Source organism: Helicoverpa armigera, chromosome 10 (genome assembly GCF_030705265.1).
Source record: "Helicoverpa armigera isolate CAAS_96S chromosome 10, ASM3070526v1, whole genome shotgun sequence".
Taxonomy (NCBI): Eukaryota; Metazoa; Arthropoda; class Insecta; order Lepidoptera; family Noctuidae; genus Helicoverpa; species Helicoverpa armigera.
In genome coordinates, this window is record NC_087129.1 from 11,681,554 (window position 1) to 11,703,086 (window position 21,533).

General features: G+C 34.3%; 2 protein-coding genes across 2 annotated transcripts; one reads left to right on the forward strand and one right to left on the reverse strand.

Annotated features, from left to right (window-relative positions):
* Positions 1–4,449: 4,449 nt before the first annotated feature.
* Positions 4,450–8,046, forward strand: LOC110370979 (tumor suppressor candidate 3). The gene is made up of 6 exons (XM_021327019.3): positions 4,450–4,636; positions 5,048–5,329; positions 5,676–5,816; positions 6,629–6,917; positions 7,416–7,608; positions 7,909–8,046. Exons 1-6 carry the CDS (start codon positions 4,559–4,561, stop codon positions 7,922–7,924), a joined length of 999 nt encoding a protein of 332 aa, XP_021182694.1. The 5' UTR covers positions 4,450–4,558; the 3' UTR covers positions 7,925–8,046.
* A 115-nt stretch (positions 8,047–8,161) lies between these two features.
* LOC110370980 (polyprenol reductase) lies at positions 8,162–15,369 on the reverse strand. Its single transcript, XM_064036544.1, has 4 exons — positions 14,858–15,369; positions 13,388–13,576; positions 11,576–11,883; positions 8,162–8,650 (listed from the first exon to the last, which is right to left on the reverse strand). Exons 1-4 carry the CDS (start codon positions 15,192–15,194, stop codon positions 8,558–8,560), a joined length of 927 nt encoding a protein of 308 aa, XP_063892614.1. The 5' UTR covers positions 15,195–15,369; the 3' UTR covers positions 8,162–8,557.
* Positions 15,370–21,533: the final 6,164 nt, after the last annotated feature.

Consider the following 21,533-nt stretch of genomic DNA (forward strand, 5'->3'; position numbering starts at 1 on the left):
TTAGTTCTTAAAGTATGCAGTTTGGGGTCTAGATTTTCACGTTTACACAAACCTTGTAAGTGTCTCCAACATGTTGCCAAGTATCAATGATGTTCAGTTAGTAATTAAAAAGTTATAGGATATTTTACCATGAACAGATCACTGTTTACAAAGCAGTCGAATATCACGACGTTCTAAAGGAATTGCATGGTAAAATGTATGCCAATAATTAGTTTAATCATTCAACTATTCACTTGCAAAATTTCATGTCATTAAATTCAGTAATTAAAGAAAGACAATTAAAATATCGAAACCCTACATAATCCGACCAAGTTCGGATTGCTACAAAAAAGCGGCCGTGCCATATGTCTAAGCAACGTTCTTAACTTGGTAGGTTAGTATTTATTAATATGGTACAGTTGCGTACACAAGCGTTAGAAAAAAATAAAACAATTGTATTTCGTGATTGAAAAATATTTTTAATAATAATGCCACTATGTACGTGTACGATAAAAATAAATCTTCAATTAACAAGTACTTTTCTATTTAAATATCCGTGTACAAAAATATTTTTATTATTATTACTTACATAAATTACTTGACTACGTGATTAAAAATAACGTTAATAAACGTTATGTATTTTAACTAAAATGTCGTAGATAGTGGCATTATTATTAAAAAAATATTTTTCATTCAAGAAATGCAATTGTTTTATTTTTTCCTAACGCTTGTTTACGCAACTGTACCATTTTAATAAATATACTAACCTTCCAAGTTAAGAACGTTGCTTAGACATATGGCACGGCCGCTTTTTTGTAGCTATCCGAACTTGGTCGGATTATGTAGGGTTTCGATGCTCCGTCAGTATTATAATTGTCTTTCTTTAATTACTGAATTTAATGACATGAAATTTTGCAAGTGAATAGTTGAACGATTAAACTAATTATTGGCATACATTTTACCATGCAATTCCTTTAGAACGTCGTGATATTCGACTGCTTTGTAAACAGTGATCTGTTCATGGTAAAATATCCTATAACTTTTTAATTACTAACGGAACATCATTGATACTTGGCAACATGTTGGAGACACTTACAAGGTTTGTGTAAACGTGAAAATCTAGACCCCAAACTGCATACTTTAAGAACTAAGACCTAATAAGTGTATTTTACGTTTATATTTTTATCTTTTAAACCCTACGACTTTTTCTAAATCTGTTTTTTAAACAAATATAAACAAATTCAAAACAACGTATGTAAAAATCTACAGCTCTCTATGTAAGCGCTTTATATGAAAACTAGCTAATGGCCAAACGTTCGCGTAGCGGAAACTTGAATTTCTCCGAAGTTTATGCATGCACTGATTTCATTCATACATAATTAATTATACACAAATACACACTAATTTTCGGACACATCTCTTTTCTTCTAAAGTCTATGGATTAAAAAAAGTTCCGCCAGGACAACGTTCGCCAACGTTCGCCCAGCGGAATCTGTTTTTGGTGAATTTCTCCACAATGGCTGCATACACAAATTTTTATTTACCATACACAATTATAGGACGTCTTACACTAATTATCTGCGTAATTAAAATCTTTAAATTCAACAACATTCCGCTGCGCGAACGCACACATTCCCGTTCGGTAACACCTTTCGTTCCTGTCGTCAACACTGTTGACTATCGGGAAAAAAAAGTTTCGTTCAGTGTCCATGAATGCTGGTTTTTATTTTTAAAATATAGAAATAAAAATAAAACATACTTTGATTTTTAAAGTGTAAAATGGTTATTATGGACATGAGAAGGCCATTTTTTTATTTTCTTGTTAATTGTGTTTTAAAAGATCTCATATATCATAATCCATTAAAAATCCAAACAAATAAAAACCAGCATTCATGGACACTGAACGAACGAAACTTTTTTTTCCCGATCGTCAACAGTATTGACGAAAGGAACGAAAGTGTACCTATAGGCTATAATTTATCCCGGTCCAGGCAGTAGTTGCCACCGGATGCGAGTAAAACAGCGAAAAACTGCTAGTTAATTTATGAAAAGATTGATTTTTAACCGACTTCCCAAGAGGAGGAGGTTCTCAATTCACCGATTACTCGAAGACGCCTGGGACCGATTTGCAATTTTTTTTGTTTGATAGGGTATACCTCCCAGGTGGTCCCATAATCATCAGGTCAGGATCTGAAATCTCTGCAAAATTGTTTGGCATGCATAGGTTAAAAACTTAACAATGAGGTGTAAGTCTGACAACACTATGCAACGGTGAAGGTTTGGAGCTGACCTGATGATGGAGACGAGAGAAGGTCGAGGGAACTCAACAACTGAATAAGTATGTAAACTACAGTTATCGGCACGGATATTGAGCCCTGACCTTCACCTGCGCAGAAGCGATTTACTGCCTTATGCGTACCGTACGCAGCGTACGGGTGCGCAAAGCGATCCCCACTCTTCCGCCGAGAGCTCAATATCCGTGCCGGTAACTATAGGTACCTTGTGTTTGGGCGTTTTTGTAATGACGAGACCTTTGTAACAGTGAAGGTTTGGGCCTGACATGATGATGGAGACCAGAGAAGGTCGAGGGAAGGGTCGACATCCGAATATGTAAACTACATCCTGATTCCTGTTTGGGCTCATATTATTTGTATTGACGGCTTTGACGAGTACTTAATGACTTATGTGAATAGTGACAAATATGCTTGTCATTGAAAAGCCAAAAATAAAAAACTTTTTACACCACTTCTTAAGAGCGTGTACGTCAACCGCGCGCCATTTGGCCTAAAAAGGTACTTTTCAAACCACTGTTTCTCATTAACTGCTTATCCTATAACTATGTTAATTTTTAATAACGCAAGGTAATTTCACTGTCTATATAGTTAATTGAACATAAATTTCAATTTGTGTAGTTTAAATACTTAAAACCCCTATAACGTAACAGATGTTTTATAAAATTCCCGTTCAGCGTCTATTTCGAAGCTTAAATTCATGTGAAAACAGTGGCAAATCTAATCATATTTATTTTTTTACTCATAGACGAAATCCCCATGCTTATAGTTAGTTGAAAACATTTTTTGATTTAGGTCTCTATCTTTCAGAAAAAAATATTTTAACAATGTGAAAAATTGAGAATTTCAAATGCCTTTTTCACCTACCTATCTTACTTAATTTAATATAACAATTATTTACTATAGTAATATAACTCTGTCTTTAAAACATAAACTTTATATTATAATTTAATCTCTCGTTTTTATTTTTTTATAAATTATTTAAAAACTACTATAAAACGCTGCACGCGAGTCAACTCAAACCAGACTGCCGCAAGGCTTCACAGAGAGAGGACGTGTCGCTCCGTCACATCGCGTAGGGTGAATAACCTCTGCCGTGGATACCGAGAATAGAGTACATTTCAAGCGCGACCAACAAATCTTGATACATTACTATTTTATTTAAAGCTCAATTTTGAAGCATATTTTTTTATCGATTGAGTTGAAATTATGTTTGAACTTTCAGTTTTGATGACAATGTATGATTCTATATCCAATATGGCGGTATACCCAAGATGGAGAAAAAAATGTTTTAATGCATTCCTACGATATGGGTATCAAATGAAAGGGCTTGATATGAATAACTCGAAAAAAAAATGTGTCGTGAGTCTTAATCCAGTATGGCGGACTCCTTAGGCTAGAAATCACTTATCTATAATTTTATTTATATGTTCATTTTGGATTTTCCCAAATTTTGACTTTTGATCCCGAATAACTTTTGAAGCATGTAGGATAGAAAACTTAAAACTTTATTTGCAATGGTAAACCCAAGCTCTTCACCAATATTTGGCTTTCCGGCAATTGTTGTTATTTGACCACAATTTTTCCGTCTGGATGGACTGGACCATTCATATAAATAATCAATTTTTCAAATCGGTCCAGGCGTCTTTGAGAAAACGAGAACAATCAAATTGAGAACAATCACAAAACAATCTAATTGAAACCTTCTCCTTTTTTTTGAAATCGGTTAAAATACAGAAACTCTTAACATTGCCATTAATCATCAGTCGACTATTTAGTACTGTTGAAAATTGTATTTAATATACAGAAAGTCCTCAAAACCAAGGTTTTCATAGGTGCCCGATTTTTTTGCAAAAGAGTGTTAAGTATTAATGACTTATTTTCATGCTTTTATATTTTAGTCATCCATAGACTTACACTATTTTCTCGCTATTAACTATTTACTAAATAATATATTTTTTGCTCTACCAATTTCACTCGAAAGGATCAAAATGGTTTGTGTGACTATACGTGAAGTATGATAGGCACGCACACAGCCGCGACGCTAGTCTGCGCGATTTTTTGCGTTGAATTACTTACAAGTTGACATCGCGCGGCGAGCGTACACGCTCTTAAACACTCACTTTAAAAAATAAAGCAAAACAATCTTCATAAACGCAGAGTTGAGTACACGTCATTCGTTTCTGAAATTTGACGTTTGTTTTGAGGTGGCAAACGTCAAATCACCTTTTTCACTATTTCTGAAATTGGAGGAGTTTGTGGTGAATTATAATAATTAAGTTACAGAAATGAAGTTTAAACTCCTATTATTCCTAACTATAATTTTAACCTACTATGAAGGAGAAGCTCAAACCCGTACGAAGGGGGTAAGCTATGACCATTTTTCGATTCTGCCTACCGGCATTTTCTAGTTAAGTTTTAGCGTAAATGAAACGATTAATGCCATCTAAATTGTTTCTAAATATTCGGTAACGATCTAAGTAATTACTACTTTTTGTAACCATAAAATTACAATAAGATTAACAACCTATTTAGATTCTAAGCCCTGCCTTGGCAGTAGAAAAAGTAGTCTATCTTTATCCTCTTATTAGTTCCATAATATTATAAACGTAAAATTTCCTTATTGATTATAAAGTTGAAACATTTAGGTATATGTTGCAAGTGACAATTACAAAAATTCTATCATATTTTTAAAACAACCAGTATACAGAGAATAGTAGACTGTAAACACACTTAATAAGAGCTATTAGAAGTAATTACGTACATTTTTATTCCAGCTTGAAGAAAAAGTCCAGCAGTTAACAGACTTCACAGCCAAAAAGTCAATAATTTCTCTCAACTTGAACAAATTCAAGGAGTATGTGAAATCTCCGCCTAGAGACTACTCCTTCATCATCATGTTCACAGCGATGGCACCGTCGAGGCGCTGTGCCATCTGCCAGCATGTGTATGATGAGTACCTGATTGTAGCTAACTCATTCAGGTTCTCACCGGCGTACAATAATAAGCTGTTCTTTGGTATGGTCGATTTTGATGAGGGTTCTGATATCTTCCAAATGGTAAGTCAATTCTTCACTGAAGTTATATGATATTGTGTATTAATCTGCTGGAAACAATTTGTTAACAAGAAAAGTAATTTATAAGACTAATTTATACTTTATACTTTGTACATGATTACAACAAGAAAATTATGTACTGGTTTCATATTAAGTTTCATACACAAGAATAAATATTATAATTTATTTTAGCTTCATACCTCACTTTTTTTATACCTTAATTTTTGAAAACGAAATGCTACCAAACTTACCTGTTTCACGTTAATTACACAAGTTTATATTTTCTTTTTTAAATTCTCCTGTACTTTATAGGTACACAAATTCATTGATCCGTATTGATATATTTCAGCTACGTTTAAACACAGCACCTGTTATAATGCACTTCCCCGCCAAAGGCAAGCCAAAACCAGCTGATTCCATGGACTTCGAGAGGTCTGGAATCCATGCTGAAGCTATTTCCAAATGGATCCAAGATAGGACTGATGTTCAGGTATGGTATTTAGTTTGTTTAGTCCGCAGAAGGTACTGGAAAATTTAAAGTAGGAAAATAAATAATCAAAGAAAAGTACTCAAAGCTGGACCAATCTATTGGCATAGCAGTCAATTGCCTAAGAGTATGGTGATGATAATAATTCCTCTTTGAAAAATCTTAACTTTTGAAACTTCTTTACACTGTTTGAAAAACTTCATAAATAGATTAGGACAGAAACACCATAATAATGAACAAATCATTATCACTTACCTATAAATGCAAGTTGAGCTAACAGCCGCATAGATCTTTATTTCCAAACATACTAAATAGCAAAGTATGTATTTTCAAATTAACAACCTATCAAGTTATAAAATAATTGCATTGTTATCGCTGTTGCATGTTAATAACTATTTTCAATAAATGTTACACCAGTTGTACGTTGATAGGCCATAGTTTTACAAGTGTTTAAAATGAGGTCAATTCTTCACAGTCTATGGGTTAAGTACTATATTTTTCTCAGTTATATAAGAGTTGTAAAGTATTCAAAGTTTTAGAACCTTGTTGAAGATGGCTAAATATAAGAAAGTTAGTCTATATACATATATTTTTCACAAGGGAGAACTTGTAACTTGACAAATACGTACATATTAAATTGCATAACTCAAAGTTACATTCTGATTATGTGTACCTACACAAGTACTTTATGTAAGATTGCAAGGGGCTGGCTGAATTACCAAGGGTCCTCTGTACATTTTTACGATTCGAATTTGCGATGTGACAATCAAAAGATGTATGTTTAAAAATTCCTAACAAAGGTTTAATATTTTCAGATCAGGATATTCCGTCCGCCCAACTACTCTGGTGCGGTAGCATTCGCAATGCTATTCATCTTAGTAGCTGGCTTCCTGTACCTCCGTAGAAACAACCTCGAGTTCCTCTACAATAAACAGATGTGGGCTGTTGGTGCAGTATTCTTCTGCTTTGCCCTGGTGTCAGGACAAATGTGGAACCATATCAGAGGCCCACCGTTCTTCCATAGAACTAAGAATGGACCGGTGTATATTAATGGAGGATCACATGGACAATTTGTGTTGGAGAGCTACATTGTGGCTATTTTGAGTATCCTTTTAAAAGAGATTGATTTTACGAGTATCACTAAAGTTCTTATTAAACAATTTTATGTTGTTGGTCATTGAGAATTGATTAGTCTGAAATTGGCAAAGTAATAGGTGCAGAGATTTTTAAATGTGGCTTGAAAAAAATGCAGTTGATAAGGATCATTCATTAAGAACTTAAGCATGCCTAACAATAAAATCGGTTTAAACCATATACTTCAGATTGTTTGTTTCCATGACATGCCGCGTTATATATTAAAAAATTAAAATCTCCGCTTGTAGCGTAGCTGAATGTTTAAAAGTGGCTTTTGTCGAACAATTCTTATTATTTTTAAGGGGATTTACAGTATCGTTGTACACAAGGTACTCAATTAGGTAATATTGAAACACACGCCTAGGACAACACATTGCTGACGCGACCAAACTAGCAGCTAGTGGGTGGACTTCCTAAGACTTACATTACACATTAAGCTGAAATATTTTCCTGAACTCACAACCACAGATGCAGCAGTAGTCGTAGGCATGATCCTAATGATAGAAGCGGCAGGCGGAGTTAAGAACCAGGACATAGTGCGCTCTCAAGCGGACGGCAAACGCAGACGCTTCCAGTCTATCGTAGGACTGGTGTTGGTCTGTGTTTTCTTCTCTCTGCTTCTGTCTGTCTTCAGGGCTAAGACACAGGGTTATCCTTATAGGTTTGTATTGAATTTATACTCTTTATTGTATATTACTGAAATTGTGCCTCAATACTCATTTGTTGTGACTGATAACTTATGGGAGATTAGACTTACTTTTCAAGTATTTTGTAATGATGATTGTGCTAATGGAGTTTTGTTGCAAACTGTACCAAATCTTTGGGAGAAATTCAACACTTGTTTATTGAGTTTCAGATGATGTAGATAATTTTAGTTTTTAGATTCTATAAATTTAATGTTGAGCACAATCTTTAAGGTTTATTTATTATAGCTACTAATAAATGTTTATTTTCTTTACAGCTTCCTGTTCAAGTGAGAAGTTCGAATAATAGTTTGTAAGATCGACGATGTAAGTCGAAGTGTGTGTGCAATTGTATTTACATAGGGTGTCCGTATTCGTTCTACAATTGGTCAATAAACTTGTTTCTATTTATTAAATCGTTTTTAATTACGGTACAGATCAAATTTAATGAAAAAATTAGGTCATGTAAGTATGTTTTTCCATCTTTGATAAATTATTTTGGTTATTGGGGGGCAAAATAAAAATGCCAAATTAATGATAACTAAAAAAATATATTTGTCATTAAATTCTACAATATTTTATATGCCTCTCTGGCTCACTAGCTAAATGGCCGAAAATATTAACATTTTTTTAGCCAGTTAATTATCCCTGTTTTGAGTTTTACCTAACAATCGAGAATAAAAATGATAAGGCCACTCTATCACCTTAATCAGATACATTTTCCTCTAACGTTTACCACTTTTTGCAGTTTTGCACCCATTATATATAGTAAGCCAACATTCTCTATGTTGCTTTCATTATTAATTACCTCCTTCTGAGGAATAAGATTTTGTATTTGTGATATCTTGTCTTTTCTCTTACATTCTACTCCAATAAATAATAAAAAAATAAATGCTCAGTCTTCTTAATTTAAAAAAGCGCGGCAAACTACAATAAGCGCGGGAAAACCGCGAGCCTGTTCGCGGGGTATTTGTCGAATGTCTTTTTGTACCAGTCGTGGGCTTGGATAGCAGTTTGAATCTGAAATTAAAACATACAGGATTTATTAGCTATAATATCAAAACGCAAAACATAAAAAAAGAACTGATAAATTAGGAGTAAACAATTCATTTAAAATTTATGAATACACTAGCTGTTGCCCGCAACTTCGTCTGCGTGGGCAATATAGAATAGTCAAAATACTACTTATCCCGTAGGTGCATTCTTTCACGTGACAGTATAATTAGGATTAGCACTTAGCAGTCGCATAGATTCATTGATCAAGGTTGTGTTGTTCATGTGACCATTTATCTAAACAAAAGAAGTAAAGTTTGTGACGTTGTGAATATCTCTGGATCTAGTCAGCCAATTTGGAAAATTATTACCTATGGTGCGTAAGTAATTTTCACAGGAAACAGTTATAATCTATGTCTATATGCTTTGATCTCAGTGGCGTGCACTTAGAGAGGCCTATGTCCAGCAGTGGACTGCGATAGGCTGATGATGATGATGATGATGATATGCTTTGAGTCTGACAAAGCTGTCATTTGTACATTTTCTGCAGCTGCTGCGACTAATCAGAAGCCAGAAAGTCTGTCAGTCTTACCATGGATATCGGCTTGTGTAGTTGACTGGATTGAAGATAGGTAGATAGGTAGTCGCTCCAAGCAAAATATTGGTACTCAAACAGATTCGGTGACTGGAAGCCAACACCAACATAGTTGGGGAATAGCCGGATGGATGATAAAATGAGTCATCATCATCAGCAGGCGCATAGGGTAGGATAGTTTCACTACTGGGGAGAAACACTTGTACGACGGGGATTTTCTGTGCACTTACTCACTATGGTAAGGCTGACCCCACATTAGGCGTGCGCGATCCTCGGGCGTGTGAGTAGCGCGGGCGTCGCGAGCACGCGGCGATCGAGTTGCCTAAGCCGGGACTCCACCGAAATGTTTGCATTAGTTCACGAATAGGCAAAATGTACGTATCTGTGAGAGTCCACTTCATGTGTTCGTACTTGAAACCTGCAGTTTTGCCAAGATTTTCAAAATGTACGCTCTCAATTTGTCATTTCTTGGTGGAGCCAGCAAATCAAAAGAAACAGAAGTGTTGTATACTGGGCGTCACTACCGCACACCGGGAAAATTTCGCTCTTGCGTTTATATACCATATTTTGTGTCACACGTAAACAGGACGACAGTAAGTAAAAAAAGTCCACCGAAAAACTTTCAAAGATCTGATGAACGAACAAATCAGACCTGACTTGGTCAACTGGGGCCAATCAGAGCTCTATGAAGCGATCATATGCTTTGGCTCCTACTGTTATTGTGGTTTCTGAAAATTTATTCACCTCATTCAACGATGAATGTAATTCTGATGGTACTATTAAGAACACTTGCTTAGCGCAGAAGCTGACGTTGGCAGGTCAACTCTTTTGACTTCTCGAATAGGATACCATTGGTTTTTGTGCAATGCCCACCTGCAATACATGCTGGATTAGGATAGGATACAGGTGGATAGGATTTGCAACAGAAAACAATTCTGTCTTTGTGATTGAATGACATCAAACGTAGTTTTATATAAAAGGTGTTTTTTTAGACTTGGCTCGGGTCTTACTGAGACTGTTCGTAATCGTGACCAGTGTATTTGCGATCAGAAGTTGAAAGTAAGCATGTCTCTGGTATGCGACGCGCAATTTGTACGTTTTCAGACGCATAAAGAATTTTACGTGTGTATGGTATTAAATCGAGAAAGCTCCCATTTCTTATCTACACTTTGTATCTGGGCTTGTTCTTAAAGCTACAGAATCCTACATTACCTACCTACCTCACGCTTAGCAGCACTTGCGAGAGACAGATCCTCCTTTCTTCTAGGATTAAGTTTACATACTTTGCATCAGAAAAAATAATGAAGGTCTACTTAATACTATTCACTCAAAGTAATTTGTTTTAAGGCCACCACATTAGTGGAAGAGAAGCTAAACTATGTTTATGAAAAAATCCTGATATAAACTCCATCTGTAACTTTAAATGATAATTAATTGTTATACTAAAGTCATCATTTTTGACATAATATTCAAAAAATAATTTAGATGGCACCGTTTTAAATTTGGCTGAGAACTATTATTTTCCTTTCATCAAGGTAATAATTATAATTGGATTTTGATGTGGCACGGCAAACTGACAAACACTATTGAAATGTCTATCGAAAAATTACACTACGTGTTAAAATATGGTGAATTACGGAAAATACACAACTCCATCTGTTGAAATAATAATCCTCTATAAAGAATGTATGGTAATTTATTGTCATTTACCACCTCGCTCCTTTGACAAATTTTATGTATTTTATTTAACACAGATTACCACAGATGGAGCTACTTTAACCTTGGCTAAACACAATTTTCATTTTTTTTCTTCCGAAGTTACTTATGAAGGTGTGATTTTCTGTGTAAAGGTTAATAATAGGCCGATCAACTAATATAAGTACAACATTCAAATGTACAGTTTTGACAAACAGATTGCGTGTCGTAATATTTTACATCTTGAATTCACAAAATTAATCATATCTTTTGATAGAGTGAATCGATTTCGATGAAACAAAAACTAAGTAATACCCCAAGTTACGTAGAATTTTTGTATATAAGCATTGTCTGCATTGAATTCGTAGATTTTACGTGAATCCCGAACGAACAAACAGATAAACAGACAAACAGACAAACAGACAAACAGACAAACAGACAAAAATGACAAAAATGATGGAAATGGGTTCTGTTAGTTATTCTTTAACATGCTGGCTATTTTTTTTGCCAATTTCTTCAATGTACAAAAATTACTTTTCTACAGATTTATTATATGTATAGATGACAGATTTTCTGGGATGGATGATTCGGTAGGCGCATTTGGGATTAAGTGTGTTTAGACAATGGACAAGATACGAAGACAGTCGCGCTTTTAATCTCACCTGGTTACCCAAAACCCACAAATAAATGCAGAAGAAAGTCTTCGTTGGGACTAGTAACAGCAGAACCGTATATAAAATAATCTCGCACATTCTATGCGGGCTCGAAACATATTCAAACATTCTCCCATGAGGTATCTTATGTTCCTCAGTCACCACTTCACCAGATTTCTTGTCTTTGCGCAAGTTCGCGAAAATTTGGTTCGTTTTGAACTGCTCGTACCAAGACATTAGAAATATGACTGTGCAAGGTATAGAGAGGATCGTAGTACGGAGGTCGTTCCATTTGATGGCGTCTCGAGATTGGTTGCCTGAAAATAATAAAAAAAAGTTTTAGAATTAAATAAGAATAGTGAAGATGGAAACTATGTATAGGGTATTATTTTTATGTAACTGGTTTTGTAGCGTTCAGAAATAATTTAAGATGCATCATTATCTAGCTTACACAATAAAAAATGTCGGTAATCCAAGGTGAAAGATACCGTATAACTTTCAGATCTCTAGCGGCGTCAGCAAAGACTATAAAACCACTTGACTGCGCATACAGTGCCCCGACGCTCGCCAAAAGTTAGTGATTTTGCGCGTACTATAAGGCTACGATCAGTACGATCCTTTAGTAGCGACCGTGAACTGACCAATAGTAGCCGCGGATTATGCCGCGTCCCCCCGCCCGCAGTGGTGAGTCGTGTTCTTAGAAGAAATTGGCGAGTGCGCTCTCTAGTGGTTATTTACTTTATGGGCGTCAGTGATGCACAGTTTACTGAAGAGAATGGCTTAAGTTCATTTAGAAATTAGCTGAAAGGACAATGCTCATGAAGTATGAGAAAAAAACCCAGGCCCGGCGCAAAAGAAATGTAACTCAAAATATAGGTAAAAATAAGTAATTAGATATTACATAGGGGGCATTATCGAAATCAGTGGCTATAAGTGTGAAATTGCTATTCGAATTTTAACATCTGCGGTACATTGCTACTCAAGATTTTAGAGGTAACATAATGTATTAGTAAAAGAAACAGCAAACAGATACAGTTGTGGTTTAAGAGAGTACATAATGACATGTTTATAGCAACTTCTCCACTATTCTAGCTACTTTTACAAGATATTACATAGGATGATAGAACTAAAACAGGATATGAATGTACTTTTTTAAATAATAACGCTTAAAAGTTATCGATTCTTTATTTCTAACACGACGAGATCCAAAAATGTTGCGGGATGCGCGAACTGTTCCTCATGTCTAGCCCACACTAAGTAATGTAAAACGCTCATGACGCGATGACGTAGGCGCTGCAGCCTGTACTTGGGTATTGATTTATCTTTTTGAAGAAGCTTATTACTTGCCATATTACCTGTTTGTTGTTTCAGATAGCACTTTAATTCAACTATAAGCCCCAGCTGCTCATGTTACCCCTTTAAAAAATCAAATAGCAATTTCATACATTTAGCCATTGATTTCGATGATGCCTCCTATGCAGTATTTCATTACTTATTATTACCTATAATTTGAGTTACTTTTCGTTTGCGCCGGGCTTGGGTTTTTTTTGAGCATTGTCCTTTAACTAGCAAATAGACTAATCTAATCTTTATGTTATGAAATATTTTAATGGGTACCTAATTAATTCTTACAAAAGCAAGAGTGAATTTGTTTGAGTGTTACAATTTCAAATTACAAAGATTTAGATGACATTTATTTGTTTTGTTTTGGCATTGAGATACATTGTATTTAGGAGGCAAGGCGTTTTATCTAGTTGTTCCGTTCCTATCACACCTCCCCTATGAATGTAGACAGAATCTAGTTTCTAATAAAAGTCTTACCACAAAACATCGGAGCTTGCCCAACCACAGCGATGATGCAAGCAAAGTAATGTATGATCCCAGCGAGGTAGTGACTCAGGTTCATCTTACTAGACTTGGCAAAGACCTGCATGTAGTAAGTTTCATATAGACGCCTGATGCATTGTATTGTTAGCAGTGTCAATGCTAATAGGGCTGCTGTGACGGACACTGAAAATAAAGATAACATAACATTTAGATTTTTTTAATTTTACGTGTAAGATGAATTCATACAACGAAGTGTGGAAGCAGACATAGGTATAAACAAACCCAAATAATAATTAGATAATGATATGATAGTTTCAAAAAGCAGCATGTAGATTTATGGAATAATGATGATTACCTGACATATATTTACTTATTTCCATGCATATCTCTCTCTTGTAATAATCTTATTTAGAGACTAGAGAAAAAGAATTAGAAGAAAAAAGTACATAAAAATAAGTACCTAATACAAGATGATTAGCCTTCAAGGTGAAATATTTTGAGAGGCAGTTTGTCTCTACAGTAATTACTGAAAGATGCTATGACAAATTTTTGCTAATTTATAAAGCAACAACTAGACAAATTTGTATGTATGTTTTTCCTTGAATGTGCTTAGTTGTACCTACTTCACATACAACATACTAATCTGATTTGAATATTTTTCTCAGTGTTTCATAGACCGTTTATCAAGAAGGATGAGTGAAACAGTATAAAAACAGTTAAATGACTCATCTTGTAATTTTTTTATGTATTTTTATAGAAAGTTTTCCATGTTATAACATCCAAAAGCTTCTTGAAGAACAACATAAAAATGCTTTAAGAATTAATGTTTATAGTGACATAGATTTTAAACAGCAAGGTTTATGACCCAAGGGGCCAGACAGCCAATACAAATAGTCAATTGAATACAAATAGTCGCAGCTATAAGCTATACATACTAATAAGTATGTCACAATAGTTTTAAGGACTCTTTCAATAGCTTTGTTGTGGTTATTTTGATTTTGAAATAATGGTCCCATCAACAACAGCACAATGAATCAAGAGAATCACTTGTTGAAAAGGATTCAAGATTCCTTCAAATACCTATTTAAAATTATGGGTTCAGTAATTTTTTGCAAGTTATTCCCTAAATTATTTTATGAAATATTGTACACAAGACATGTTTATAATATACAAAATGAATAGGAGTGCTGCAAACCCAGTAACCAGTAAATTGCATTTTAATGATGCTGTAGGGATCTAATTATGACTTATAACATCTCAGATTAAGACTAGATTAGACGTCTAGTCAATGTTTGTACACTAATCTACTTTGAGTGGTCTTGACATGATTTACAAGTGAAAGGAATCTAAGCACTAAAGTAGTTTTCCATCTATACAGTTATTACTCTAATGATTTACTAGTACTATACTTAGTAATCCAGATTTCTCACACAAAATTGAATTATAGATCTTATGTCAACTCACCAGAAGGCTCATTTTCCTGTAGCAGCACCTTCAACACGAAGTGGACAGGAAAACTAACGGTTGCCCCAAAGAAGTATACTAAGACCATATAGGACAACATCGAAGCACTGAATAGAGTTGAAAATAAATAAAAATGTCTATAATACGCCTTCGGGATCTCAATAACTTGCAGGAAATTGGCGTCAGATCCTTGATAGGCAAAGGCCCCATATCGATAACCCTTTATAATAAAAGCAGGAACATATTTTTCAAAATTATTAATGATAACACCGGTAAATGTGACTGCGAAAGCCAAGTTTAGAAATATGAAATCTATAACGTTGATATAGTCGTCCATGTTTCTTGTTTGTTATAAAAGGCAGTGCACAGTACGTGTTGTGTATCTAAACACTTCTGAGACGCGAATACGAGATCTAACGGGACACCAATTCATTTTAACTTTCGTTGTTCTACATTCTTTAGCTCTGACGGCTCAGCGAAGTCAGCGATTTGTACGTGCTTTTGACAGTGACGTAGGGCGTGTGACAGGTGTAATAGCAGCTGACTTTGACATTTTAGATGTTGCTATTTTAAGGATCAAAATATCTTCTAATATGTTTGTCTTCGAATGTGTTGAGAGATCAAACAGTTTTCAATACTCAATACTCAATACTCAATAACTTTATTGCATTCCATAATGTGTACAGGCTGGTGGGTAAAATTAAAAGAAACAATTATGGACCCTGTCGGGCACAGCAAAGTTAGTTTTTAGAGGAGAGGACGAAGAGCGCTTTTTAAACATAATAATATTGAATTAAATGTAGAAAATCTTATTATATTTAGATATTTGAGTAGGTATTATTTCTGTGTAGATTTATTTACATTTTACTTAATATTATTTATTAAATTTATATTCGTTTATTTATATATTATTAATTTATATTATAAATATTCTATATTATGTATTAATCGTTATTAATTATTTTATTTATTTATATTTATTTATAAATTAGCTGTAGTTTTTTTATTTATGACTCAATAGTAAGAATCTAATTAAAGGTATTGCACGGTAAGTAAGGTAATTTAAATAGATATATTAAGTAATGCTTGTTTATTCCAGTTATCCTAGTTTCCCTAGTTGGTATTTATCTTTGAAATATTCGTCAATTGTGTAGTAGCTTTTATCTAAGAGAAATCGTTTTAGTTTATTGGTAAATATATTATTTGATTCAGTGTTTTTTATGTATTCTGGTAATTTATTGTAGATTTTAATGGACGTAACAAACGCACTAGAGGAATGCATATTTAAACGTGAGGTTGGTAGATTGAGTCTATTTCCATGTCTAAGTTTGTGTTTTGTTTGGATGTCTGCTCTTTTACTATAGAATTGTGGGTGCTTCCTTACAAATTTGCAAATTTCAAATATATAGAGGCAGGGTAGTGTTAAGATGTTTAGTTTTTTGAAATGTGGTTTACATGAGTCGGTGTCTTCAATGTTGGTTAATATTCTTATAAGTTTCTTCTGTATTGTATTCTGTGTTGTTGTTTTCGCTATAATAACCAAATTTTTGGTTATATATTTAAATTTTTTTATTTTCGATTTTTTACACTGATTCTCAAAAATTGAAAATGTTATTTTTAATTTACTTTTCATATTTTGGAAGAAACTATTCATATTGCAACACTCGTTTTTAAAACACGGGGATTATGTGATGTTTGGTTTTTTCTTATGTGAACCGAGGGCTTTTTAGACAGATATTTTTTTATTTGTATTAAAAAGTACATATACATTATACTCAACAAACTTGTAGTGAATGATGAACATCTAATGAAATGAATATTCCTCATCTTCTAATAGCGTATTCTCACGGTCAGTCATAACTTATGATTAAAAATATGAAGATTATAAATAATTATAACAATGTAATTAGACCATTTAACTAAAATAATGAAAGTCGCTGCTTTAGGTACCTACACTTTGTTCATAGACTGTCAATGATTCTGGGATTAACATAAGTATTTATGCTTTTAACTGAGTGCGTTCACCATTAGCTACCAAAAAATCATAATTAAAATCCACCGTTTACAAAATGGATTGAGAGAATAACATTAAAAAGACTAGGTAGGTAAATCCATTGGGAACACAGCAAAGACTGTCCTAACCAAAAACAAAACAGTCCGCCCACCATTATCAAGTACCTACTAACACAAGTATAATAATCCCGTACCCTTGTCATACGAGCAGAAAAGTAAAGATTAGGATAGTACAACACCTGTCTCATCACATACGTTGGGGTTGACAGCATTTTATTGGATCCCTGATTTCCTATTCAATAAGTTTTGGGGTTTACATCACCGTGTGTGGTGGTCCGTGAAATATTTCGGCCCAGGATAATACTCGGCGGGCGTATGTGACTAACTCGGTTATAATGATGGCTGGCTGGCTTATTATACTATTTGAATTTGGAAGTTTTCGATTTTGAATTTGGATGCTTTAACATGGAATGTTATTTCCCTCGTTTATTTGAAAATGCATGATGTATATTTATACCTCTAAGTTGAATAGGTTTTGATGGTTGAATAATGAAGAAGTCACTATGTACTAGTCTAGTTTATATAATGTGTAGATATTTTAACAGTTGTGTTAAATACGTTGTAGGCACACAAATTCACATATATTTCAGTTTCACAGTCCGAAAATTTCTTAATGACAATTTCATTAGTATCGGTACGACACAACGAACACAAAAAAACTATTGTCCGCAAAGTTCACGACATTTACAACAGAAAAGAATAAAAAGACCATTGTTCGTTACAATTGTCCCCATAGTGCGGGGAAACAATCGCTAATCGATCCTTCCTAATCGATACCACTCGAATAGTTCAATTATCGGGTACTATTAATCATTTCCCTCTCTTTCGGCCGCGGAAATCTTTTCACGAACAACAATGAACACTCATCACAAATGACTGGGCCATTGTGTCCCAGCTCTGCAAACGACGTGTACCGATAATTAATTAATAATTAAGGGCCACTCCATTATCCTTTAATTAACGAGTTTCATTTCTTTAATGTTACGGACCATTGTGATGTATGGGAGATGCTACTGTTTTGTTTAAGACAATAGGAGTACCAAATCTTTAAAAATGGTTAGGGATGACGAGTTTCTTGAGATATGACAGAAAGATAAAGGTATGGAAAGACACAATGCAAAAGAAACGATTTTTTATTTTAACAGGGAAGTTGCAATATTTATTGTCTTTTGTTGAAGAAATGGGTCAGCCGAGAAAATTGGTATAATTGGAGCCTTGTTTTGAATGTGAATGTTGAGAAGACAGGCTTATGATTAATTTGTTTAATATTTTATAAAAAACTAACAAACCAGATCATGTAGGCGATTTACCTTTTTTTAAATAAGAGCCCTAGCCAAGATATCCCTACATAGGTAGTGCTTTATCGTAACTAAAGTAAAATCGCATTTTCAGACAAAAGAAAGCAATTCTACAAAAATATCGACAGTTTCCCACGACCCTATTTAGTACAGAAACTTTGAAATAAGAATACTGCCACGAATGCCCTGTCTAATGTATATCAAACGTAACTGCAAATGTAAGCACGACATGGAACGAACCATTGAAATTAGTACGCGACTCCCGAGAGAATAGGAACACAATTTCCATTGAAACGCTTCACGCCGATACCTGGCAGTTCCAGTTTTCTTCGTGCCGCTTTTGTCCGTCTGTACAAAGCAGAAAATACAGAGAACCCAATCAGCGATCTGTCTAAATGTCCGACGATCGGACGGGTGAGGGTTAACGCAACGAATTTTGAAATATCCCTAAAATGTACGTACAATTTTCTTTGGATTGAAACAAATTGTGAATTACGTACGATGCTATTTTTGATAGACTCTTAATAGGAGCTTTCCGATGTCTATCATTTCAGCTTGATGTAGGTAGCGTCGTATTTCGATCTCTCAAATTAATCATAGTAAGCTTCTTATGATTTGTCCTACTTAAGTTTTTTTCCGTTATTTATATCTTACGTAGGCAATATTTTATGGTTATTTTTGTACTGTTACCTAAATAGTAAGCACCAATAAATTGTAATTAAAATATTCAAAGGATTTCTTTTTATTAGTTGATTAAAACTCCCCAAATCTTTGGAATTCAGTAGAATAAACTAGCAACATTGCAAGTGCAGTACGCTGCGTAAGTAGCAGTTTCTTTTTCGCGCCATTTTCGCCCTGCTGTCAATCGGATAGGACTTCCCAATCGATTTCATTCATGCAAATTGACTGTTCGGTCGTGGTTTGAGTCGATTACAATGCGTTATTGAAATCGAATTGTTTAAGGTCGGCTGGGTGTGGGTACGGTTACATCTCTATATTTTTTAAAGGGAGTTTTTCGTTCCAATTTCAAATTTTTCTGAATCTTTTATTATAATGAAAAAATGGTTGTTATAAGTGAGTAAACGATTATCTTTGGTAGTGAAGTTACGAAATTAATCTCGAGTGAACGTAAATCTGAGTTTGATTAATGCTAGATATAAATAATATAAAATAAATATCGTAAATAATGTTCGTTGATAATCTTAGTAGGTAACATTAATATTGACAGCCAATTATTAACTTTTGGAGTCTTAACAAGGGGTATCGGGTTGAGCGGGTAATTGGATTGAGGAGTTCAGTTCATTAAAACACCGGTACTCAGCTGCATCCAGTTAGACTGGAAACCGACCCCAAATTAGTTGGGAAAAGGCTAGGCACATAATGAATTATAATATACATCTTTAAAAAGTGTATAAGGACATATAAAGAGTCGGTAAATAACAAAACAAAAATCATATCTATCCTATAACTACCTAATCAGTTTAAATAAATCGAGTTGGAAATCGATTTAGTATATCGATACTCCACACATCGATCATAGCGAGCGTAATGTTGCCATAAAATTGTGCATATCGTTATCGGAGGCAGTTAAATTGAAATAACTTGGAACGTAAAATGTTTGAGTAGCATATATGCGTTATTCATTTTTTTTCACTTATATCGGGTGTGTCGTTCATAATCACATTAAATTAAATGCGTTAATATACTGGTCAATATATGTCGATTAACACAAAGATAAAAGAAAAATTCGTAAAAATAAAAAAATGATATTTTTCAAACAAAGTAAATGGAATAAAAATGTGCAAAAATTAGAACACCATATAAAAGTCAGTCATTACAAACAACTGAAATTCTCCCTTGAAAACTGACAGCTGTCAACTGATCAAAACATACGATACTCCTAACTTTATCTCTGCTTTACACATGATGTTGTAAATTATAAAAACGAAAAATGACTCCTGTGGCTAAACCACTGAATGGATTTTTTACAATTCGCCATAGAATATCATAAAGTATATGTGATATGATTTAATGTGATTGTGAACGACACACCCGATATACTTAGGTACATTCTATTGTAACTACATATGCATAAGTTTATTATTTTCAAAAAGTACTTAAGTTCTGCTTTTGTAGCGAATTAATGTGTACACAGCTGAAACCACTGGAGCTATTGTATAGTTTATTTCTATACATAGATCGACTTTAAGTACCTAAGTATATAATAGCCAATTATTACTAATTAGCATGTCACATTACCTATCAAATATTGAATAGTATCATTGTAATCAGATACACATCATAACAATGTAATACGATATTACACTTGAGTGCATTAAATCCTGATCAACACAAAATATTAGCCAATGACAGAATTATCTGCTGTTATTGTACCGGTAAGGTATGAAATTATTATGTGAAAATTATTATGCAAAAAGAGGGGTGTTATAAGTATGACTGCTGTGTATCTGTCTGTGGCTCCTCAGCTCTCAAAAGGCCGAACGAATTCTGATGTTTTTTTTAATCATTTTCAGCCTACATATATTAAAATAGCAAAACATAGACATAAACTACCACGGGCATGTTTTAGTCTAATATAATCGATACGTAATATCTAATGGAATGAAACCGCGATGCATCGCATCGAGTTTCTTGTTAACTAGTTATATGACCCCCAAGCGCTGTAAAAATGTACTTTTCACTCCATTTAGTATCTACTATCTACTTCCCGTCCGTGGGAAACGAAGCATAATTTCGCAAGCTCAAAATTCTATGAGGTATCTGGTATCCAAAATGCAAACTTAGTTAATTCTTGTAAAGTCCTTCGGCATCAATCCTAACGAGTATAGTTACCGGCACGGATATTGAGCTCTCGGCGGAAGAGTGGGGATCGCTTTGCGCACTGTACACATAAGGCAATAAACCAATAAATCGCTTCTGCGCAGGTGAAGGTCAGGGCTCAATATCCCTGTCGATGATTATACCTATTATAAATGCGAAAGTATGTAACTTTGTCGCGGTTTCAGGCCAAAACTACTGAGCCGATGTGAGTAACACAAAGAAGGGCTTGAGCCTGAGAAAGGACAGGCTACTTTACTTCCTAGAGCGCGAAAATTTCCTTCGGGACGCGGGTGGAACTGCAGGGAAATGCAAGTTAAAATATAATTAAAACAATTGAACGCTGTATTACTGAGGATCCTACTATGAACTATCGTGTTGGGGTTTCTTGAAACCCGAAGGTGATAAACTTGTGATCGATATATCTTACAAGTTCTCCATTACTTACATCGTAAAGGAACAAGCTA